This window comes from Colossoma macropomum, unplaced genomic scaffold, assembly GCF_904425465.1.
Source record: "Colossoma macropomum unplaced genomic scaffold, Colossoma_macropomum, whole genome shotgun sequence".
Lineage (NCBI taxonomy): Eukaryota > Metazoa > Chordata > Actinopteri > Characiformes > Serrasalmidae > Colossoma > Colossoma macropomum.
In genome coordinates this window covers 42,508,665-42,532,436 of record NW_023494803.1, presented here as the reverse complement: position 1 = coordinate 42,532,436, position 23,772 = coordinate 42,508,665, and the positions used below count along the sequence as shown (strand labels likewise).

The 23,772-nt window shown below is 39.3% G+C and overlaps 1 protein-coding gene across 5 annotated transcripts in view; it reads left to right on the top strand.

Moving 5' to 3' along the window:
• The first annotated feature begins 665 nt into the window (after positions 1-665).
• ctage5 (CTAGE family, member 5) overlaps positions 666-23,772 on the top strand; it is a 47,049-nt gene continuing 23,942 nt past the window's right edge. The window contains exons 1-14 of one of the 5 annotated variants that reach the window (XM_036594137.1): positions 666-934; positions 2,330-2,463; positions 2,670-2,762; positions 3,811-3,976; positions 9,331-9,657; positions 12,436-12,539; positions 13,841-13,951; positions 16,820-16,951; positions 19,159-19,180; positions 19,278-19,366; positions 20,072-20,143; positions 21,790-21,900; positions 22,022-22,093; positions 22,195-22,299. In XM_036594137.1, coding sequence (XP_036450030.1) covers positions 826-934; positions 2,330-2,463; positions 2,670-2,762; positions 3,811-3,976; positions 9,331-9,657; positions 12,436-12,539; positions 13,841-13,951; positions 16,820-16,951; positions 19,159-19,180; positions 19,278-19,366; positions 20,072-20,143; positions 21,790-21,900; positions 22,022-22,093; positions 22,195-22,299 — 1,647 coding nt within the window. In that variant the 5' untranslated portion in view covers positions 666-825. Of the gene's footprint in view, positions 935-2,329; positions 2,464-2,669; positions 2,763-3,810; positions 7,616-9,330; positions 9,658-12,435; positions 12,540-13,840; positions 13,952-16,819; positions 16,952-19,158; positions 19,181-19,277; positions 19,367-20,071; positions 20,144-21,789; positions 21,901-22,021; positions 22,094-22,194; positions 22,300-23,772 lie in introns of all 5 variants that reach the window. The other 4 variants (XM_036594136.1, XM_036594135.1, XM_036594133.1 and 1 more) reach the window with 4 other exon arrangements.

The following is a 23,772-nucleotide window of genomic DNA, read 5'->3' as shown; positions in this document are numbered from 1 at the left end:
TCTACCCCCTGTGTGTTTTTACGTGCACTATTTTCACCATTAAAAATTACTCATTAATGCTATTAATGTATACATTGTCCATGTTTTGAATCACTCCGTTCACTGTGTGTTTATACTGTGCAGTTAAATGGGAAATTGGCCTATTTGTTGACCGTTATCATGCTCCTGTTTCTGCTCCGCCCAGAGAACTTCAGACGGGGACTTTTGATCAGTGATTACTCTGCAAAATCAGGAGCCGGGCTGTCAATCACTGCAGTCTGGAATGTGGAGATATCAGACCCCTTCTGAGATGATCGTCTTCACCCTGAGTCTGTCCTGCCTGTCTGTGGCCAGTCTCGATCATTTCAGAGAACAGAAATGCATAAATATTAATATTACAGTCAGGGCAGGTAAACAGTGAGAAATCAGTCTGGCTCTGGGATTTTAAATGCAGAATAAAATAATGTCCTTTAAATGTTCAGTTACTGTCCTCCACTGCTGTTTTAAACCATCTTATAGGGTTCATAAGGTCTCTAAGGTATAATGTGAGGTGAGGCCCACTCATCATCCCCTGTCTGTCAGTGCCGGGGTTTTAAACCGTGCCGTCCTGTCATGCTCAGAGCAGACGTGTAACCTGTGTTAATGATTTACTCTCAGTAACCTCTAATCCAATCTCTCCTGTCAGACTGTGATCTCTGCTGACGAGCTCACTCTCTGACTCGCGAAAAACAGTGGAGCTCTCTTTCTTTCTGCTCTGCTGTGACTTTGCTCCTTCATTTGGAAATGAATTTATCGGGATAAAACTACTTTTCTTGAGGAAAACAAGGGAATCTACTCGGTTCAGCCATGGAGACTCTACACGCCTTCATTTCGCTTCAGATTATCCTCAGTTTCGCACACCGAGGTTTGGGATTAATGTCTGATTATAAAACGTGTGGAGACCCAGCATGTGAACGTAAGAAGTTTTTCAGTTGTTCTACTCGATTTCAGGCAGTAGTTTGTCTTTTATACATTATTAAATAATAATAAATTAGCTTTAATTATTCAAATTATAAATTAAAGTTTCGTCTTTGATATTTTTAAATATATACATCTCGCTGCTGTCGGAACAAAACCTCGTATCTCCAAAATGCAAATTTTACAGGAGGAGGAAAAAACATACTTTACTTTTAATGTAAGTCAATGGAACCAGAATTCTTTGTAAGTAATTTTGGGACGTTTCTTTTGGTCCATTCATCATGAAATTTACAGACAATATAAACGGCAACAGGTGTTTTCAGATTATGTCCAAAAATAAAAAGCGACAAAAATGGAGATACAAGGTTTTGTATATATATATATATTTGTGTATATTTGTGTATATGTGTGTGTGTGTATATGTATATATATATATATATATATATATATGCATACATATACATATGCACATACACTTTTTTTTGCCATTTTTCTGTATAATCTGAGTTCAGCAGCTGTCCTTTACATTGAATGGAAACTTCATGATGATTGGGCTGATAGAAATCTCCAAAACTGCTTTGAACAAAGGCGACAATGTATGTATGTATGTATGTATATCGCTCCTGTCAGAAGAAAACCTTGTATTTCCATTTTTGTTGTTTTTCAGTTTTTGACATAATTTGAAAATGCCTGTCGCCCGTTACATTGTATGTAAATGTCATGTTGAACAGTCCAAAAGAAATGGCCCAAAATGACTTAGAAAAACCTCTGGTTCCATTGACTTACATTAAAAGAAAAGTGTGTTTTTTCCCTCTCCTGTAAAGTTACTATTTTGGAGATACGAGGTTTTCTTCCAACAACAGTGAATTATGGAGGTGTATGTTAAAGTTTGGACAAAGTCAAGTGACCTGTTTTGTTGATTTTCTAAGTAAAAAATGGGGCCTGAGCTACATATGGGCCATTTACATTTTACATTTTATTTTTTTCCGATCTGTTAAACTCAGCAAATAAATTGAGACTATGCACTAAAATTTGCAGAAAAAGTGCCATTGATAAATATTTAGAAACTTATTCAAGAGAAAATCAACAAAACATGTAAATTGACCAAGGGTTTCCAAACTTTTGCATATAACATAATACATATATACTACATAATATATATTATGATATATAGCTTTACAATATATTCATGGTGGAGTTTGGAATATAGTCCATTTTCCTTAATAATAATTGTTTAATGATTTAATTATGATTACATTCTGATAGTTAATTATTATTTTGTATCTTGCACATTTTGCTCAAAGTTCAAGACTTTCTAAAGCTTTAATTCCATTGTGTTTTCAGTGTTAGCTCAGATTTTCACATGTTTAATCTGTTCGTGTTTCCCTGTAAGGCATGATGAGTCGCGTGCAGGCCCTGAGGGACCACCACGCTCAGGACTGCAGGTTCCTAAGCTTTAAAAAAGGAGACATGATCGTTGTTTACTACAAACTTTCAGGCAAAAGAAGTGACCTTTGGGCCGGGAGTGTATGTTTCTCATTCATTTCTTGTTCTTTATGCATTGTTGCAGTGTTTGTTTGCGCTGAAAAACAGTATTAAGTGCAGAGCGAACACATCGCTTTTGTGTTATATAGAATATAACCTCAACTCTCAAAGCGTGAGGTGTACAATGAATTTATTGGTCAATGTATAGTATATATTGATCAAAAACCTCAATTCAACTTCATTTCCAGATAGACAAGCAGTCTGGATTATTCCCCAAAGACGCTGTCAGGATTGATGAGGTTTTTGTTGATGAGGAAAAAGAAATAAAGATGCCCACTCAGGTAAGATTTAATATATTGAGAACACAAGAAGAAGAAATACTGTTATAGACACTCACTGAGCTCTTTATTAGGAACACCTCCTTGTTTCTACACTCACTGTTCACTTTATCAGCTCTACTGACCACAAAGTTTCACTCTGTAGTTCTACAGTTACAGACTGTAGTCCATCTGTTTCTCTGCATACTCCGTTACCCTGTTCTTCAATGGTCAGGACTCCCATGGACCCCCACAGAACAGCTATTATTTGGGTGGTGGATCATTCTCAGCACTGCAGTAACACTGACGTGGTGGTGGTGTGTTAGTGTGTGTTGTGCTGGTGCAAGTGGATCAGACACAGCAGTGCTGCTGGAGTTTAAACACTGTGTCCACTCACTGTCCACTCTATTAGACACTCCTACCTTGTCGGTCCACCTTGTAGATGTAAAGTCAGAGATGATAGCTCATCTGCTGCTGCACAGTTTGTGTTGGTCATCCTCTAGTCCTTCATCAGTGGTCACAGGACGCTGCCCGCAGGACACTGTTGGCCGGATGTTTCTGGTTCTCAGTCCAGCAGCGACACTGAGGTGTTTAAAACTCCAGCAGCACTGCTGTGTCTGATCCACTCAGACCAGCACAACACACACTAACACACCACCACCACGTCAGTGTTACTGCAGTGCTGAGAATGATCCACCACCCGAATAATAGCTGCTCTGTGGTGGTCCTGTGGCGGTCATTTAACCCATCATTGATGAATGGGTTAAAATCGGAGGCTAATAAACTATACAAAGAACCAAATGGTCAACAAAATGCACCTGCAGTACTGATACAGTCAGAGAACATCCTTCATTTAATCCTCTGTCAAAACAGCAACCAACCGGGAACACAAACATGGATGAGCCTACTGAGCTGCTTCAAAGTCAGAGTTGAAAGCACACTTGGGACTTTTAACTGATCTTGGACTTTAGACCTAAATATGGAATAATATAATCACAGTATGGTCATTTGTTCACACTGTACAGTCCTAATCTGTATCAAACTAAAGGTTTTCACCTACTTTCTTTTTCAGAAATATGACTTCTACTGCATGGATGAATTTGGCTCAGTAATTGAGAGTGATTCCAATGAAATCGAGGATCAAGACGATCAACATGATCAGCACGATCAAGACGATCAGCATGATCAGCACAATCAAGAAGATCAAGACGATCAAACTGCAGAGTCTGAAGAATTAGGTAACAGTGATTTTGATGATCCACTCTCAAAATCCGCTGAAACAAATGACATTATCAAAACTGAGGAGGCCGGCCAGAGTGCCACTCAAGAGTCCTCTAAACAGGATCCGGAGAAATCCGAAAAAAGTGGGTCCTCCTGGATTGGCTCTGCTGTGAATGGCTGGTTTGGTGGTGGTGAAGAAGTAAGGCATGATGAACCCCCAGAAGAAGGCAGTGATCAGGTGTCCTTCAAGGGCAGAAAACTAGCCTTGGACATTGATGAAAACCAACTGCAAGTGGAAAAACAAGCTAAAACGTTTGGGTGGATTGGAGATGAGCTGACCAATGTTTTCGGATTTGGGCAGAAAGCTTTGAAAGATACTACCGAGGATTCACCTGAGGACGTAATGCAAAATGACGAGAACTCTCCCAGTACACAGTCCAGTTGGCTGGAAATGGGAATAAAAGATGTTTTGAGTTTTGCAAGTGGAGACAACCTGGTAAAATCTGAAGCTGAAGACAAAAATGAAGGTTCAATTCCCAAAGATGAGAAGAATTTTGAACCTACCCAACCTTTGGACAGCACTGAGGCCTCACAAGGTGACAACAATGAGCCAAATCAAGGTGAAAGACAAGAGGCCACGAGTTTTATAGAGGAAGATGTGGATCCTTCAGCTGACAAGAACACCGAAAGTGAGAAAATACGTGGAAAAGAGGATTCAGGATGGTATGGCAGCGTCTATAACCAATTTACCAGCTTTTATGGAGACGCTAAAGACAAAATTGACATTAGTAATGATGGTGGAGGAGACGGTTTGTCAGAGGCAGATGTCCAACAACCAATTCAAAGCATAGAAGATATAGAAGATGAGGGAAGCCAAGGTACAGATGCAGGGCAGTCTTTATTTTCTGTCGATCGCCTTTCAACAGTGTTTGATGGTCTAAAATCACGATTTCAGTCACACACGGCTGAAAAAGAAGTGCAAAGTGAGGAAGAAAGGCCTCCAGAACAGACAGATGCAGGTAAGGCAGCCTTTGATGATCGGCAGAGTGATAAAGATGAAGAAAGCACTGGTGATGATGAGATTAACCCTAACTCAGCAGATTTGATTAGTGAAATGCAGCCGTTATCTGATGAAGAGCTCACTACGGGAGTTAGCTTTTTCTCTGATGATGTAAGAGAGTCAGAAGACGTTTCGCAAGAGATTAACATACAGAGTGATGATGCACACGAAAGCAAAGAAGCAGAAATTCCTGAAGCAAAGCCGGTTGATGACATTGTCCAGACTAAAATGAATGCTGACAGTTCAGAGACGGAGCAAAGCCAGGCAGATGGAGAAAATAAGGAAGATACAGATATTTTTGGTGAAAAAGTGACTCTCTTGTCTGAATTTGGTGACTCTGTTGCTTCAAAACTGTCAGAAAACCTGACAGAAAAGAGATTCCCCAGTGAGGAACCAGCAGATATAGATGTACTAGAATTAGATGCTGAATTAGACCCAAGTGTAGACCATGATCAACCAAGTCTCTCCACTGATCAAAGTGAGGACATCCAATCAGTGCTTAATAGTGATGAGACTGAAGCTTTAACTGGGGATTCAGAACTAAAAGAGCTGGTAGAAAGTGGCCATTTGGGTGATATTTTATATGGAGCAGACCAAAGCAGTTTAAACATTGACAGCGAGACCAAGACAGTTAATATGGACACATTTGAGGCAGCACAGTTGGAAAATTTGACGTCAGGCGGAGACAAGGTAGAAGATTCCACAACACCTGAAACATCAGAAAGACATGAGCACGATGTAAATGCTAGGGACAGTAATAAAGATGATGATGATCCAAAAACAGATGGATTTAGCAGCTATCTTGAGTATTTCAGCGCCCAAGAAGACACAAAATCTGAGACAGCATCAGCTAACACTGAAGAGATAGCCCAGGAACGTTTGGATGTCAATAAAGATGAAGAAATCCTGCTTGATCCCAAAACAATTGAATCCAGCAGCTATCCTGAAACACACTTAGGTTCAGATGGTCAGAAAGGAGATGAATCCATTCTGGGGTCAAAAACAGAGCAGACAGAGTTAGCTGCAGATAAAGAAAGTGTAGACATCATTCGGGAAAAGCAGGAGAGTTTAGGCATCCCTCTCAGTTCAGTTGAAACCAAAGAGGAATGGAAGCATGAGAATGATCCTGATGACTCCAAACAGGAATACGCCACGCATGAGAAACTAGCAGATGCTATGCCTTGCCAGACTGAAAGCCAGCCAAAAGAAACCCAAGAGAAAATCCCATCAAAATACAGCCCAGCCAGTGAACACCCCTGTGATTTTAGCCATGCTAATGGAGAACATAGTGATCAGGTTAGCTTAGCAAAGGATGCTACTGACCATACAGCCCTTGACATCAGCTTAGATAGCACTGAAGATATTCCAACATCTGAAGAAAGTGGTATTCCCACAGAAAATGAAAATCAGAGGGAATTAGAACACGAAAAAACAGTTCAAAACGCTAGCAAGGACGCTAACACACTTGACGGAGAGCATAGCTATAAAGCTAGCTTAGCCAAGGATGCTTATACAGATCATAACATCAGCCTAGACAGCACTGAGGACATTCCAACATCTAAAGAAAGTGGTTTTCTCTCAGAAAATGAAAATCAGTTGGAATTTGGAGATAAAGAACCAATCCAGAATGCTAGCAAGGGTGCTAACACTCTTGATGGAGAACAAGGCGATCATGTTAGCTTAGCGAAGGATGCTAATACAGAGCATTCTACCCTTGATGTTAATAGTCCAGACATTATTGAAGACATTACATCTCAAGAAAGTGAGTTTCTCTCAGAAAATGAAAATCAGATGGAATTCGGACATGAAGAACCACTTCAGAGTGCTAGCAAGGGTGCTAACACACTTGATGGAGATCATATTAGCTTAGCCAAGGGTGGCACTGATCGTGCTGCGCTTGACATTAGCCAGGACAGCACTGAAGACCTCACCACATCTGAGGAAAGTGTATTTCTCTCAGAAAATGAATTTGAGCTTCATAGTGAGGATGATAACACACATGAACATGATGATGGTGTTGAAGCAAAAGTGGAGACTAGAAGCTCAGATATAACTGAAGAAGAAGTGAATGATGAAAGCATAATAGATGATCCAATAGGGAATAACAAAGAGTCGGATGCTGTGGAGAAAAACCTTCTAAGTGTCTCTCAAAGACAAGAAGAAGTGACAGAAACTGTGGAAAAAGAGGACCAAACATCTAACAGCATAGATACCCAAATCAGTGATGCACATATATCAGCAGAGAGGCCTCAAATACCCACAAGTAAAGAATATCCCAACCTACAAGCTCATCTCAGTGAGGAGAATATTAAGGACCTTTTGGAGGTTTTTGGTGAACACAGGTTATCATGGCTGGACAAAAACCTTGGGCAACTGGAAAAGGTTGGCCCAGGTCAAAGGGAAGATAATGAAGATCTTTCTAGGCTTAGTGACTTTGAACAAACGCTGGAAAATCGCATGAAAACAGGAACCAGAAATGACGAAGATGATGCAAGTCTGCTTGTTGAGACCTATGCTAAAGTAGACGCCCTTTTATCCACTCTAAGAGAGAAGTTTATGCCTGTGATAGCAGATGGCAGTGTAGATAAAGGCCCAGGTACTAATCATACATTTGTTAATTCATTTATTTACACTGCCCATCAAATGTTTGGGGACACTTCTTTTGAATCTTTGAGAATATTGTATGGTTTTACTCCCTGCTGAAGAAAAACAGCACAGATCAGGCTGGTCTAAGCTGGTTTATACTGGTTTTTGCTGGTCTAGTGCGGGACTGGTGCTGGTTTATCTTGTTACCCATGATGGTCATGCTGGATGACCAGCATACCAGCATCCATAACACATCATACACTGGTTTTGCTGTGACCAGCCATGCTGGTTTATGCTTGTTTTTCTAGCAGGGCTGGTACTTTTTTAGCAAAAACTACTAGCATACAGTTAGCATGAATTAGCATAAAGCAGCTATGTGCTAATCCTTTGTATGTATTTTCAACACTCAGCTGTCTTCCTTGGTATAAAGAGCGGATTTTGCCAGAATTATGATTTGACAGCTTTCTTTTCCAAAAATATTGTTAAAAGCACATCACTGTTGTTGGATGAAAACCATTTTTGTCGTTTTTCGGTTTTTGACATAATTTGACATAATTTGTTGGCCTTTGCATTGTGTGTAAATTTCATGAAGAATGGACCAAAAGAAACGGCCCAAAATGACTTGGAAAAAATTCTGGTTCCATTGACTTACATTAAAAGTAAAGTATGTTTTTTCCTTCTCCTGTAAAGTTACCATTTTGGAGATACAAGGTTTTCTTCCGACAACAGCGACATATTGAAAATATTGTAAATATGAAAAATATGTCGCCTGCAGTGACAGCAGAACAGCTGAACACACCGGAATCGGCTAGAAACAAACAGAATACAATTCGGCGAACAAGATGGGCTGCAAAGTGCTTTACAGACTGGCTGTTACAAAATGACATTCATGTTAATTTGGCAACAGTTGAAAATGCCGAGCTGAACCTGATATTTCTACAGTTCTGTGGCTTTATCTGCACCACAAAAGCTGAGCCTTAAAATATCTGCAGTTCTCTTGTCTGCAAACAGGGCCGGGAACTGTTTCTGCTGAAGTACTGAAGCATATCGTCGCTGTCCGAAGAAAAACAAGTATCTCCAATATAGTAACTTTACAGGAGAAGGCAAAAACACTCTTACCTTTCAATGTAAGTTAATATAAAGAGATTTTATTATAAGTGATATTAGAGCATTTCTATGGGTCCATTCATAATGAAATTTTTACACAACGTGAAGCACAGCTGGTGTGTTGAAACGATGTAGAAAAATAAAAATCGGCAAAAATGGAGATACATGGTTTTCTTTGGACAGCGACGATATTCAATATGAAATTCGAGGCTTGTTAATTTATTTTGTTTCTATATTTTGTAAAAAACTTTTGCATAAAAACAGTACAACACTCGTCTTCGGCTGGTCTCTGCAATCAAATCACAGCCGTGATGTTATTCGCGATAATGTCCTGTTACTTAAATATCGCTTGACTGAAAGTAAAACTGGTTGTCATGGAAATTATTTCATGCAGACAGAAAACATCCTAATTTATTTCATAAAACAGTTTAAAAAGCTGGTTGTCCCCAAACTTTTGATAGACAGTGTAGTCATTCATGTATTTATTGTTCAAAATCCACTGCCTTTGTCCATTGAGTTGAAGATATACTGGACCTAAAACATCTTTTGTTGCTTCAGTTTTACTATTTTGACTTAATTTTCTTCTCTTTTTGATATTTTTCACATCCCTCTTCACAGATCCCAGTCCAAAGGAGTGTGGCGATGAAGGTTGTGTCACTTCGAATGAAGAAACTCCAAACTATGATGAAGACACTGGAAATGATCCGAAAGTTGAAGACAGCTCAAGTACGGGCACGTCGGAAGGCCTGATCAATAACGCCTTCTCTGATGAACAAGGCCTTTCAGAAGATGTAGCTGATGAGAATCCCGTACCAGAGGACGCCCAGGCGCAGGACGGAGATGCAGCAACATCAGACTGGATGACAACGAGCAAGAAAACTGAATCTCATCCTGATGAGAATCGTAGCACTGAGGAGTTTGTGGAGCCTGAAGAAACTAAGAATGGTAACAGATTAGGTCTCATCACTGAAAAGCCTGAACATTTGTTTAGATTTTACGTTAGAATTCAGAAAGTCTCATTAAGTCTAGTCCGGCGGCTGTATAACAGAAAATTCTTATCTTTTTGTCTTAACCTAAGATCTGAAAGGTCAAGATAAGATTTTTCACAAATTCATATTACAGAAGCAAATCTGATCTTAATTTAACAATCTTATCTTTTCTTATCAAGTTAGGAAATTTAAACTTACTCGATTGAAGTCGACAATCAACTGTCGTGTCTGTTACCTAGCAATCGACCATATGCGCACAGCTGAAACACAAACACGTAATCAAGTTAGTTAGCCACACAGCTAATGTAGCTACCGTGAGGTAAAGAAAGTCAAACAAAACTAAAGCACAATAAACTGAAAGTTAAGAATATTGTGTCAGTGCCCCCTGCTGTTTATCAGAGCATTGCCGCTCCCCAGTTTCAGTCTCCATTTCCCAAACGCTTTAGCCGAGCTTGTAACAATAGAAGAACTCTTTTTGGTGCTATATAGAATACTTTTGAAAAAGGTTCCATATAGAACCATCTACAGCACATTCTCCACTAACCTGAAGAACACTTTTATGATGCAAAGAACCTTTTAATCATGCAAAAGTTTCTTTGAGTGTTCTATATAGAACAATTTTTTCTTTACTATATCTTTTTAAGTGTGTATTTGTAGATAACTGTAGATGCCTATGCCATTGATAAGGTATTGCTAGCCCATTTCTGTGGTATCCCAGGTGGTTACTAGGTTGTTGCTGTAGCGTTGCTGTGGTATCCCAGGTGGTTGCTAACGTGTTGCTAGCATACTTTTATGATGGTGACATAAGTTGACTGTCCAAAAACATGATGTTTCTTTCAATGGAAAACAAATCATGTTTGAACGAACACTGTACGAACACCATAAGTCAAGTCCGTTTCAAAAGGACAAGCTACATATTCAGATAAAAGCTCTGCATAGAATAGTAATAAGAAATTAAAGAACAGTAAATTGGCTCATATTATTAATTTTTCTTATAATTAAACTCCAAACAACAATTAAGAACTAAATGTTAAAGACTGAAATGAAACTTTAATACACTTTAATTTACTTAAGTAGATGTAAAAGTACTTGCATATACTAAAGTATTTTAAAATAATCAGAAAAATCCACATCTATCAAAATTACTAAAGTGAATGTAATTTTTTTACAAATATATCTGAGCAGAAATGAAAGTATTAGCATTTGAAAATAACCAGAAAAATAATACATCAAAAATGTACTTTAGTAAAAGGAACTGAGTAAATGGAGGTAGCTCCTACCTAACACTGCAAAACAAACAGCCTCAGTGTTTTATCATTGGCTTGGGAAGGGAAGTTTGAGTTTAAGTCTGTAAGCTTGTAATATTACAGTGGCCGGGGCTACTGATTACCAACCAGAGGGTAATAATTCAAGCTGAGGTGCCAGTGGAGACGCACTTTCTAAGGCAGGGGTGTCAAACTCAACCCCTAAAGGGGCCATATTAAAAAATCTCAGCAAATCTGTGAGCCAGAGAAAAAAATGTTTTTATTTCATTTTTAATGAATGTTGTGCTAGAACCTGAACTGGCCACTGTTTATTCAGAATATGCAAAAACTTCAGCAGTAAAATACAGGCACTTGTAGTAGGCCTTGAAATATTACATGAAATATTCCAAATTTAAACACCCCCAGGAACTCAGTCTTTTAAACCTACCTGTTTGCTTGAACTGGACACCTGACGTCCTTTCTTTGCTGCAGGTTCATTAATACAGGCTCAGTTTCTGAGCTGCTGAGCTGACATTAAGTGTTTATGTTGGTTGAACTGCAGCTGAAATGCATTTCGGTGATATGACTGGTTTGGAATTGTGTAGAATTCAGGTGTAACTGCTGTCCCATGGATTGTTGTTGGGGTAGGAGAGTCGGAGCACACATTATATTGCAGTGCATGCTGGGGACTGTAGTGCAGCGCATTGAATATTAATAGAAAATTAAAATATTTTTGCAGGCCAGAGAGGATTGTGTCAGGCCTTGTGTTTGACACATGGGTTCTAAGGTATCTTACCACAGAGCAAGCCTGAATGCCGAATCATCCCATTCCTTTTGCAAATATAAAATAAAGATGATTCTCCATTCTGCAGGATCAAATCCAGTTAAAGGGAATACAAGAAACTAGAAAGGGAAAGTTCATGAACAAACTTTAAGTTGGCTTGAAAAAGCCAGCTAATTACGTTAAAACGTTAAAATGGTGGAACACTGTTGATAGTTGTTGAAGTGTTGCTCAGATGTCCCTAGGCAGTTGCTACAGTTTCAAGGTGGGCAGTAATGTGTTGCTAGGTGCTGCCTTAAACTGGTACCTTAACAGCAGTGCCACATTAAATTCAGTGCTACTTTAAAGGCAGTGCCATCTTAAATTCAGTGCCATCTTAAATGCAGTGCCACCTTAAATTTACTGATAAGTTAAATTCACTGACAACTTAAATTCAGTGCTACTTTAAATGCAATTCCACCTTAAATTCAGTTCCACCTTACATTTACTGATACCTTAAATTCAGTGCCACCTTAAATTCGGTGCTGGTGTATGTGTTGTTTGTGTTGAGTGTCTGCGTGTGGTATGTTGAGTGTCTGTGTGTGGCGTGTTGAGTGTGTGTGTGTGTGTGTAGTCTAAGTGTGTATTCAATTCCATTGAAATATATGTATCTATGTTATTATAGCCTATGTTTATCTTACATGTTTTGTGTATATTTGTCTTTGGACAGGAGGAGATCTATATCAGTACGCAGCTTTTGTTGGTCAAGTCACATCCGACACCTTTGCGTATGTCATAAAGGAGAGTGCACACCTGATGGACGTCATTTATGAGGTAAGAGAAGAAAAACTTGAACGTGTTCTGCCCCTTTAAAAGGGAAATCCACTAACTTTTCAAAATTTCTGAATTCAGTCCTTGAGATGTAGACAGAGAGATTCAGAGTGGTTTGGTGTGAAATGGTTCAGATGTCTTTACAGGGGTGGTGATGGGAACCAGGGGTCGCCATGACTACAACACAAATATAGACATTTTATTTACTATCGAAAACCTCCAGTGAACCTACACGAGTCTTCTGAGTTTTATATGGAATGTTGATGATGGAAAAAAGTGGACAATCTGAAATAATAAGTTTTCTTTGGGGACTATTTTTGCTTTACATCAGGTAGTGAATTCATAACCATTTCATGTAGTAACTTTCTGTGAGGGAGCTTTTGAAAGTAAGATGTCTGGTTCCTATCACCACCACTGTGAACAATTCTGACGTTAGAATGGAGCATTTCACACCAAACCACTTTAAATGACCATGTGTATGTCTCAACCTCTGAATTAGTCACAAATTTTTGAAAAATTGGTGGAGTTCCCCTTTAAGCCACATAGCGCATTAGAGCGGACTCCAGCCTGTGGGTTTATAGTTTCTGTACACTTGACATGTCAGCATAGACATCTCGGAGAGGCAGTTCTGTAGCATGTCAGTTGCTGAGGTTTGTCATGGCCACGGAGGAAGATGAGAAAGTGAGTATGAACGATTTTTCGAGTAGAAAAGTTTAATGTGTCACTCAGAACAGGTTCTATAGGCTAATGCCCTGTTTATGGCCACGTATGGGTCTGATAGTGAAAGCACAGCTCAGTTCAAACCCTATTAGACACTTAAAAAACAAGACTGATCCAACAAGAATGATCAACTTAAACGATAGACTACGCTTTATTAATAAGTATTTGTATTTTTTTCAACATTTCTAATATTTCAGCTTTGTCACTTTAAAACTCCAAACTCTCTGACATTGTGGCGTTCTGTAATTGGGGCCGTGTGGAACGAACCATTTCATTTTTAGGGGTGAGAGGAATTCTACGTGTTCGTGCTTACTACAGAAGACGCCTGTTGTACGTTTTCTGGATTTATATTTTACACTAATTGCAAAACAACTAATTCAGGTCATGAATAAAAACAGGACGAAGCTTTATAACGGTAAGCTAATAGATATATAGTAAAAAGGAACCCCCCCGGGAGATGCAGTTGGTCCAGTCCAGTCCGCACAGTGCTTCGCCGCTATGGAGCGAACGCAGATTCACCGATAAATAAATAAATGAAAGTAATGTTATAGTCCTTAAAACGACATCTAACACATATTCAACAGGTTTTAACGATGGCAGAGGAGTTTAAGAGCGAGTCTGCTGTCACGGAGGCGAACGATATTGGAGGAACGGCGAGGATTTACTACAGTCTGGCGTTGGAGAAGATTAGAGATGTATGTGCCAAACTCTGAGCTAACAGGCTAACCGGCTAGCCGGCTGTCTCTGTTTACGTGTTTATGTTTACGCTTTTAGCTCGGAGGAGTCAGATAAACATCCACCGATGCGGCTTTAATCGTGTTTTATAGATTTCACGCTTTCTGTGGCTTCCTAACCTTTTATTTTGTCCACTACACCCTCGCTAATGTCTGAGCTTTGCTGTCTGTCCATACAGGTTGTCCTCTTGTCTTTTTGTAATGTAAACTACACACTTAGGAAGAAGATGGTTCTTCAAGGGTTCTTTAGTAAGGGCAGTGGTTCTGTTCACAGCCATGAGTTCTGTATAGAGCCATTTCTCTGCTGAGTGAAGTGGGTGTTCAGATTGATGAAGAACGGGTTGCATATGGGTCTATGTGGCACCAAAAAGGGTTCTGCTATTGTTGTGATGTCAAGCTTGTGACAATAAAAGAACCCTTTTGGTGCTGTATAGAACCATTTTCTAAAAGGCTCTGTATAGAACCATGTACAACACATTCTCCATCAACTTGAAGAAACATTTCACCATGTAGAGAACCACTTAAGTATGTACTTGGGTCTATATAGAACCAAAAAGGGTTCTGCTATTGTTATGATGTCAACCTTTTAAAAATAGAAGAACTCTTTTTGGTGCTATATAGAGACATTTTCAAAAAGGTTCTACATAGAACCATATACAACATAATCTCTATAAATCTGAAGAACTATTTTGTCATGCAGAGAACCATTTAAGCCTGAAATAGTTCTATATAAGATATGATAATCCTTTATTAGTCCCACAACTGGGGAAATTCACAATATAGAAGTCGTGGTTCTAAAAAAGAACTATTTTCCTTACTAAAGAACCCTTGAAGAACCATCTTTTTGAAGTGTGTAATTTACCAGCTGAGCCTTTAGTGAAGTAACTGATGTTCGTTCATCTTCTCGTCTGATGATGATTGTCCTGTTTATGCTGCTGTAAAGCTGAGGCTTGAACATATGCTGACTGGCCACTTTATCAGAAACACCTGCTGTGTAGCTTCACCTTGCTGGTGTACAGTTAGAGACTGTACACTCTTAATAAGATGGTTCTTTAATAAAGAAAACGGTTGTATGTAGAACTATGAACATTAAAGTGAAAGTGTTCTTCATATTGATGGAGAATCTTTTGCATATGGTTCTATATAGAACCTTTGTGAAAAAGGTTATATATAGCACCAAAAGGGGTTCTTCTATTGTTACAATGTCAAGCTTGTAACAATAGAAGAACCTTTTCAAAAGGTTCTGTATAACACCATCTAAAGCACATGACGAACCTTTTCATAATGCAAAAAAACCCTTTAATCATGCAAAGGGGTTCTTTGAGTGTTGATGATTCTACATAGAACCATTTTCTTTATAAAAGAACCCTTGAAGAACCGTCTTGACGTGTGTAGAGCAGAGGTGTCCAATCCTGTTCCTGGAGATCTACCATCCTGGAGAGTTCAGTTTCAGCTTGGAGCTTAATCAATAAATTACATCACAATATTGGATTTAGTGCAGCTCAGTGTGTAAATCATTGAACACAAATACAACCCCGTTTCCAAAAAAGTTGGGACGCTGTGCAGAATGTAAATAAAAATAGAATTCAGTGATGTGCAAATTGTGTAAACCATATTTTTAAAGAAAAATAGTACAAAGACAACATGTCAAACGTTATTGTTTTTTGAAAAATATTTGTCCGTTTTGAATTTGATGCCAACAACACTCTCCAAAAAAGTCGGGACGGGGGCCTGTTTACCACTGGGTTTCATCACCTCTTCTTTTAACAGCATTTTATTCTTCTTTTAACAATGTTATTCTTGAATTGTTGCACTATTTGATCGTGCAGTCTTTCACAGAGTGGTGAACCCCTCCTCATCTTTACTTCTGAAAGACTCCGCTTCTCTGAGATGCTCTGTTTATATCCAGTCATGTTACTGACCTGTTGCCAATCAACCACCAGGTGTTTTTTTTTAGCATCACACAACTTTACCAGCCTTTTGTTGCTGCCGTCCCAACTTTTTTGGAACGTGTTGTTGGCATCAAATTCAAAATGGGAATATCTTTTTCAAAAATTTCTCAGTTTCGACATTGGATATGTTGCCTTTGTACTATTTTAATTAAATATAGGGTTTAAATGATTTGCACATCATTGCATTTTGTTTTTATTTACATTTTGCACAGTGTCCAACTTTTTTGGGAATGGGTTTGTAATTAAATTCATAGTTTTTGAGAGTAGTTTTAAAATGTGGGCTTTGTCTGTTGTAACTTACCAGATGTCAGAAAATATGGTATGATGTTTTGTTTTAGCACACCTGGCTCTAATATTCAGATGCCCCTCAAGGCTGTCGTTACCTAGAGCAGGTGTGTGTGATTAGGGTTGCAGCTAAACTGTGCAGGGTGGTAGAGCTCTGGGACCAGGACTGAGCACCCCTGCTGTAGAGACTGTAGCACACACGTTAATAGCCATCCTCATGGCCGTTTTCTGACAATAGAGCTGCTCTTGGCTGGATATTTTTGGGTGGTGGTGCACTGCTGTGCTGACACTGGTCCATCAGCCAAATAATACCAGGTCAGCTGTGGTCCTACAGTGCATCAGATGGTCAGCCTACAGTTGCCCACCTCAGTGGAAGTACAAAGTAGGGGTTTCTAATGAAGTGGACGGTGAGCATATGCTGGCTGGAGTGACCCTGCAGTTGTATTTGTGTGTGTAATTTTATGTACATGTAACAAAGTTAGATGTGATCTGCTGTTGAAGGTTTCCGTCCGGTGTTGCAGAACAGTTTGGTTTTGTCTTCCTCTTTTCGTAAAGAAACTGACTCGATGTCTCTGTGGGTTTCTTGTCGTAGGTCGTGTCATCACTTCCTGATGATATTAGGCCAGGTCCTGACCTTTACGGCCTGCCATGGGAGGTCGTCCTGTTCACCGCATCGATAGGATTATTCATTGTACTTCTCTTCAGCTGCAGGTTCATCCACTCGGTAAGTAAAGGCAAATTCGGTGCAACTGACAGTTTCATGTAGTTGTTTCTGTGAATTCTAATAACAATGTAGGTTATATCATATGTATTTTGTATTATTATTATTATTATTATTATTATTATTATTATGTTGAATTATGGTGCCTGAAGGCTTTTTAGATTTTTTTATTATTTTAATTATTTATAAAAATAATAATAATTTTTATTTATATAGCACTTTTCATGCCAGTGGCAGCTCAAAGTGCTTTACAGACAGGTGATAAAGCTTAACAGTAAAACAAGAAATTATAAATATTAATTTAGAGTCATATAAGACAATAACGTGTATTATTATGTACTTTATTGAGCTGTTAAACAATAAATAATACACTGTAATTATCGGTTTGCAGTAATTGTTGTCAGCTTATCAGCCTCGAGACTTGATCACTTTTCAAATACGAGGCATTCTGGATGTTAAATCTATCACAGCTGCATTCTGGATGTTCTTTAGCTTTCTTGGTCATTTTGGCTCTTTTTTTCTTTTTTGGATCCATTTGGTCAGCAGTTCTAGATAACTTTATTAGGTTTATATTGTTGCTAGGCCGTTACTATGCCATCTCTGGTGGCTGATTAGATATTGCTAGACCGTTGTTGAGTGTGCCATGTACCCGGGCCCCGATGACAGCTGCAAGAGCCGGCGGGAAGGCAGGGCCCGAATCCTGAGCGCTGCCGAGGGACGTGAGTAATGGTGGGAGGAGGACGTCAGCCGCCAGAGAGGAGGGGGGTGACGATAGCCGCGAGACACGTGTCTCTCCGCCACCCAGGCCCTGCCTCCTATTCCACAGCGAGGCTGCTAGACTACACCTTACATTTGACCGCGGTGGCCACGTTGCGGAGCGGGGCCGTGATGGGGAGGCGGATCAACGAGCTCTGTCCCTCTCTGCGGTGTTTGGGATTCAGGCCCCGCCTTCCCACTCATTGCTCTCGTGGTTGTCATCAGGGCCTGTGGGATGGGTGCGTGGCACACCAAGGTATCCCAGGTGGTTGCTAGGTTGTTGCTAGGCCATTACTGTGGTATCCCAGGTGATTGCTAAGATGTTGATGGCACACTTGTGTGATGATGTGTCCAAAAAGTCGTTGTTTCATGTTGATCATTCCCCTTTCATTCCTACAGCAAAGAACTGTATTTGAACAAGCGCTGTATGATCACCGTTTGTCCAATTGGTTAAAAAAGGAAAAGCAGTCTATTCGGGGACAATTTGGAGCCTTCTACAGCTCTGTTCATCATTCTGGACACAACATTTTTTCATTTTTTGCAGATTCCTACAGATTATGAAGCTATGAAATCACACGAGCACACTTAATTCATTTTATACATTTATTTTATGCTGTACTTTATTTGAACCCACATTGGTTTCATATAGTTAAAAACTGTAATTCCAAACTTTAGAACTGTACATATAATACTGGCCTTCTGCAAACACCCTCTGTAAAATACAGAAAACGTGGAGAGACTCTTTCAGTTATTCTGCTTCTAAACTGTGGAGCTCAGTTCACCTTTTATTAGACAGTCAAGCTCAGAGCTCACTTTTAATAAACAACTGAAGACGCAGCTCTTTAACTCAGCGCTTCATTAAAACTCTATGACTCTTTGGTCTTTATCTCTTTGATCTGTGTCACTGTTTTATATATTTTTAAATTAATACTCATAGTTTCTTCTTTTACTGTTAAGCTTTGCCACCTGTCTGTAAAGCACTTAGAGTTGCCACAGGCATGAAAAGTGCTTTGTAAATAAAGCTGTTATTATTATTATTATTATTATTATTATATTAGATTCAACAAAATACAGGTACAGAGCCAATGAAGTGCAGTTAGCATCTAACCAGAAGTAAAAAATACAGTATTATTTACATATAAAGTGCAGAAGGACGGTATAGTTGTTAACAAAATTACAGAAATGCAAGTATAAATATAATACAAATATATACAGAGTGAGTGGAGATCGTAAATATAGATAGTACTTCCTGTGAGAGCAGTATATGTAAAAGATAAGTGTGCAGAGTAAACTTGTATAGTAACTGTCTGTGCAAATGTGAATAGTGTAATAATACTAGGACAAGTACAACAATAATAATAAATTATTATTATTATTACTATTATTATTATTATTATTATGTATCATACTAATGTCAGTCGATTGTGACTCATTTTCTTTTTTTCCCTCTACAGATTAAAAGCAGACTATATGCAAGTGAGTTCTTTTCTTTATCTTCGATCTTTTACTGATTATCCAGTCAGCAGCTCATACAGAACGCATTCACTCATCCCTTTCTCTCATTATGTTCTAGGCAAAGAGAGGAGAATGGGACAGAAAGTGGCGGAGCTTCTGGAGGAGAAGTGTAAAGTGCTGGAGACACTGAGCGAGTGCAAACACAAGGTGGGTTGAGCTGTAGTAGAGAGTTTTAACTCGTCTGTGCAGGTACATATTGTTTGAAGTGCTAGTTTGGTGAAAATCAAATGTGCAGTCAAAGCTGGAAACTTCCACTCTTTTTCGATATGTAACATACTTTATTCCAGGTTTCTCAAACTTTCTGCATAACTCAGTGTGTGAGATGTAAACAGAGTGATTCAGAGTGGTTTGGTGTGAAATGGTTCAGATTCTTTACAGTGGTGGTGATAGGAACCAGGGGTCGCCATGACTACAACACAAATATAGACATTTTATTTACTATCCAGAACCACCAGTGAACCTACACGAGTCTTCTGAGTTTATATGGGATGTTGATGATGGAAAATAGTGGAAAATCTGAAATAATAAGTTTTTTGGGGACATGGTAAAGCTCCTTTGTGACAACACCTGTTGTAAAAAGCGCTATATAAATAAACTTTGCTTGCTTGCTTGCTACTATTTTGCCTCACAACACCCTGCATGTATTCCTCCACCATTAATGGACATCAGACAGTGAATTCTTAACCATTTCATGTAATAACGTTCTGTGAGGGAGCTTTTAGAGGTGGACGTCTGGTTCCTATCACCACCACTGTGAACAGTTCTGAAAATAAAATGATTTCGGCCAAGCCTTTAAATAAAGCATCTGTAAGGGACTTAAGAGAGTAATGGTGTGGATCTTTGTCTCAACAGTTTGAGAAGCTGGAAACCGCATTACAAAATGGAGGAGTTTCAGCTCAAGAAGCAGAGAGAGAAAATTTAGAGGTAAAATGGTCATTTCAGTAAACTACATCAATTTTATTGTGCATTCACATGTTGCTGTTTCATTGATGTATCACATAGTGGAGGGCAATGTGACAGTATTTTGACATGTTTTGATAAATTCTCTCACAATACACCACAACTTGCCTTTCCGACCATATTGTACATATCAGCAGTATTTAAAGAACATTAACCAACTGCATGTGTTGTTATAAAATGATTTAATTGGTCTGTTTAATTGGATTTAGTGCTGCAAAGTATGTGAAACATTTAATGTAAATATTTACACCGGTCAGGCATAACATTGTGACCACCTCCTTGTTTCTATGCTCATTGTCCACTTTATCAGCTCCACTTACTATATAGGAGCACTTTGTAGTTCTACAGTTACAGACTGTAGTCCATCTGTTTCTCTGATACTTTGTTAGCCCCCTTTTACCCTGTTCTTCAGTGGTCAGGACCCCCATGGACCCTCACAGAGCAGGTACTATTTGGGTGGTGGATCATTCTCAGCACTGCAGTAACACTGACGTGGTGGTGGTGTGTTAGTGTGTGTTATGCTGGTACGAGTGGATCAGACACAGCAGTGCTGCTGGAGTTTTTGAACACTGTGTCCACTCACTGTCCACTCTATTAGACACTCCTACCTCATCAGTCCACTTTATAGATGTACAGTCAGAGACGATAGCTCATCTGCTGCTGCACAGTTTGTGTTGGTCATCCTCTAGTCCTTCATCAGTGGTCACAGGACACTGTTGGCTGGATATTTTTGGTTGGTGGACTATTCTCAGTCCAGCAGTGACACTGAGGTGTTTAAAAACTCCAGCAGCACTGCTGTGTCTGATCCACTCAGACAAGCACAACACACAGTAACACACCACCACCACGTCAGTGTTACTGCAGTGCTGAGAATGACCCACCACCCAAATAGTACCTGCTCTGTGAGGGTCCATGGGGGTCCTGACCACTGAAGAACAGGGTAAAAGGGGGGCTAACAAAGTATGCAGAGAAACAGATGGACTACAGTCTGTAACTGTAGAACTACAAAGTGCACCTATATAGTAAGTGGAGCTGATAAAATGGACAATGAGCGTAGAAACAAGGAGGTGGTCAGAATGTTGTGTCTGATCGGTGTATATTTATTTATTTATATATAGTACTTATTTATTTTTTATTTTCCTGCCAAACCCCCTTTGAAAGACCTATGTTACTTTGTTATTAATAATACATATTTCAAAATCTGTGAGGTTATAAGGAAAGAAATATTAACAATAACAGCAACAAAAATAAATTTTAAACAAAAAATATAATAATAAAATAATTGTGCATACATATTTGACATTTAACACTCATGCATAAGGCAATACAAACTTTATAGATGATAACTATTTAAAATGCTCATTGTTTTTTATTGTATTTTTTAAAATGTGACACTACTGGGGCATCCTGACTGTTCCAACATGTCAAACCTCAGAAAAACTGAATAGTGTGATAAACTGTGTATTAGGAAAAATATCTTAAAAGTATTGTAATGTTATATTTTTGCCGTATCGCCCACACCCAGGGTAACATTGTTTGCTTTCTCTTTGTAAATATATGCTTAAGCTTATACACTGTAAATAATATCATTACCGCCTTGTTCCATGAAGGTAATGTCTAAGAAGCTTGAGCAGTCGAACGCAGAGATGAAAAGCGACATAGAGAGGCTGCAGGAGGAGCTGGAGAACCAGAGCAAACTCAGAAAACAACAAGAAGAGCAGGTGCTGTAGCTGCTTCAGCTGGGCTGTAATAAAATATCAGAAATAAGAGGTTCAGTGTTGATGAACTTCAGTGAGATCTGTTTGGGCTTTTTGACTAACAGGTCTGTTGTGTATGTTGCAGCTTGCAGAACTGGAAGAGACTTTAAAAAGCCTAGAAGATGAAGCTAAAGAACACAAGTCACAGTTAGAGCAGGTAATGACTGTGTATGACATGCACACTTGAAAGAGTTTATCATTCTACTATGTTAATGTGATCACACAGCGCATAATACCACTGATATCTTTATGTCGCAGGATAAGACGACACTGAAAATCCATGAGATGAACAGTGAGAGGCTGCAGAAGAAACTGCAGGCGGCCAAAGAGGAGAACACGATGCTGCTGGAGAGCAAAGCTCAGGTACGGTTCTCACACAGAGTAATATGAAATAAAAGTGTCTTTGTATGAGAATTCAATTCAACTTTGTCAGTACACGTACACTATATAGACGGAAAGTATTGGGACACCCTCCTAATTGAGTTCAGATGTTTCAGCCACACCCATTGCTAACAGGTGGATAAAATTAAGCACATAGTCTTGCAGAAAGACAAACACTGGCAGTAGAACGGGTCGTACTGATGAGAAGCACATCACCACTGGACTCTGGAGCAGTGGAAACCTATTCTGTGGAGTGATGAATCAGCTTCTCTATCTGTCAGTCTGATGGAGAGTCTGGGTTTGGCGAATGCCAGGAGAACGTTACCTGCCTGACTGCACTGTGCCAGCTGTAGAGTTTGGTGGAGGAGGGATGATGATATGGTGTTGTTTTCAGGGGTTGGTCTAGAATCCTTAGTTCCAGTGAAGGGGAATCTTAATGCTTCAGCACCAAGACATTCTGGACAATTGTACGATTCCAGCTTTGTGGAACAGTTTGGGGAAAAAACCTTTCCTGTTCCAGCATAACTGAGCCCCGGTGCAGAAAGCAGCTCCATAAAGTCATGACTGGGTGAGTTTGGAGTGGAAGAACTTGACTGACCCTCACAGAGCCCTGACCTCAACCCCATCACACACCTTTGGGATGAACTAGAATGGAGGTTGTGAGCCAGACTCTCTCATCCAACATCAGTGTCTGACCTCACAAATGCTCTTCTGGATGAATGGGCAGAAATTCCCACAGACTCTCTCCAACATCTCGTAGAAGCTTCCCAGAAGAATGGAAGCTGTTAGAGCTGCAAAGGGGGACCAACTCCATATTAATGCCTATGGCTTTAGAATGGGATTCATAAAAGCTCCTGTAGGTGTCCCAATACTTTTGTCCATATAGTGTATAAGGGTGTTCGGTATAACGAAACACGTTCAGGCTGCTTCTCTGGTGCATAAACATTAAGACAAGGACATGAGTGCACATGATAGTTGAATGACAGACAGTGTGTTTTCACAAAAAGTAGGAAAAACAATAAATAGACATACAATAAACAGACAATAGACATTAAATAATAAACTAAAGATAAATAAGTGTTCTGGTTCATAGAAAGTGCATACGTGTGCAAAATATGTGCAGCATTTTTCAGAGGTAGTTAAAAATGTGCAAAATATGTGTGGCATTTTTATGAGGTACACACTTAAAAATGATGGTTTTTCAAGGGTTCTTTAGTAAAGAAAATGGTTCTATATAGAACCGTGATGGATTCGGATCACTGCTTCACACTTTACATAAAACTCAAAGTGAGAATAATCATCATTTTTAAAGGCTACTCGTTCAGAACAGTGAAGAATCGAGAATTGGTTGAACCTGTCGGGCTTCTAACGCTACACTGTGTTCCTATCACTCTGGTGCTGCATATGTGAACCATTTTAATCCACCCTTGATTGTGTTTATCGCGGTAACAGTTA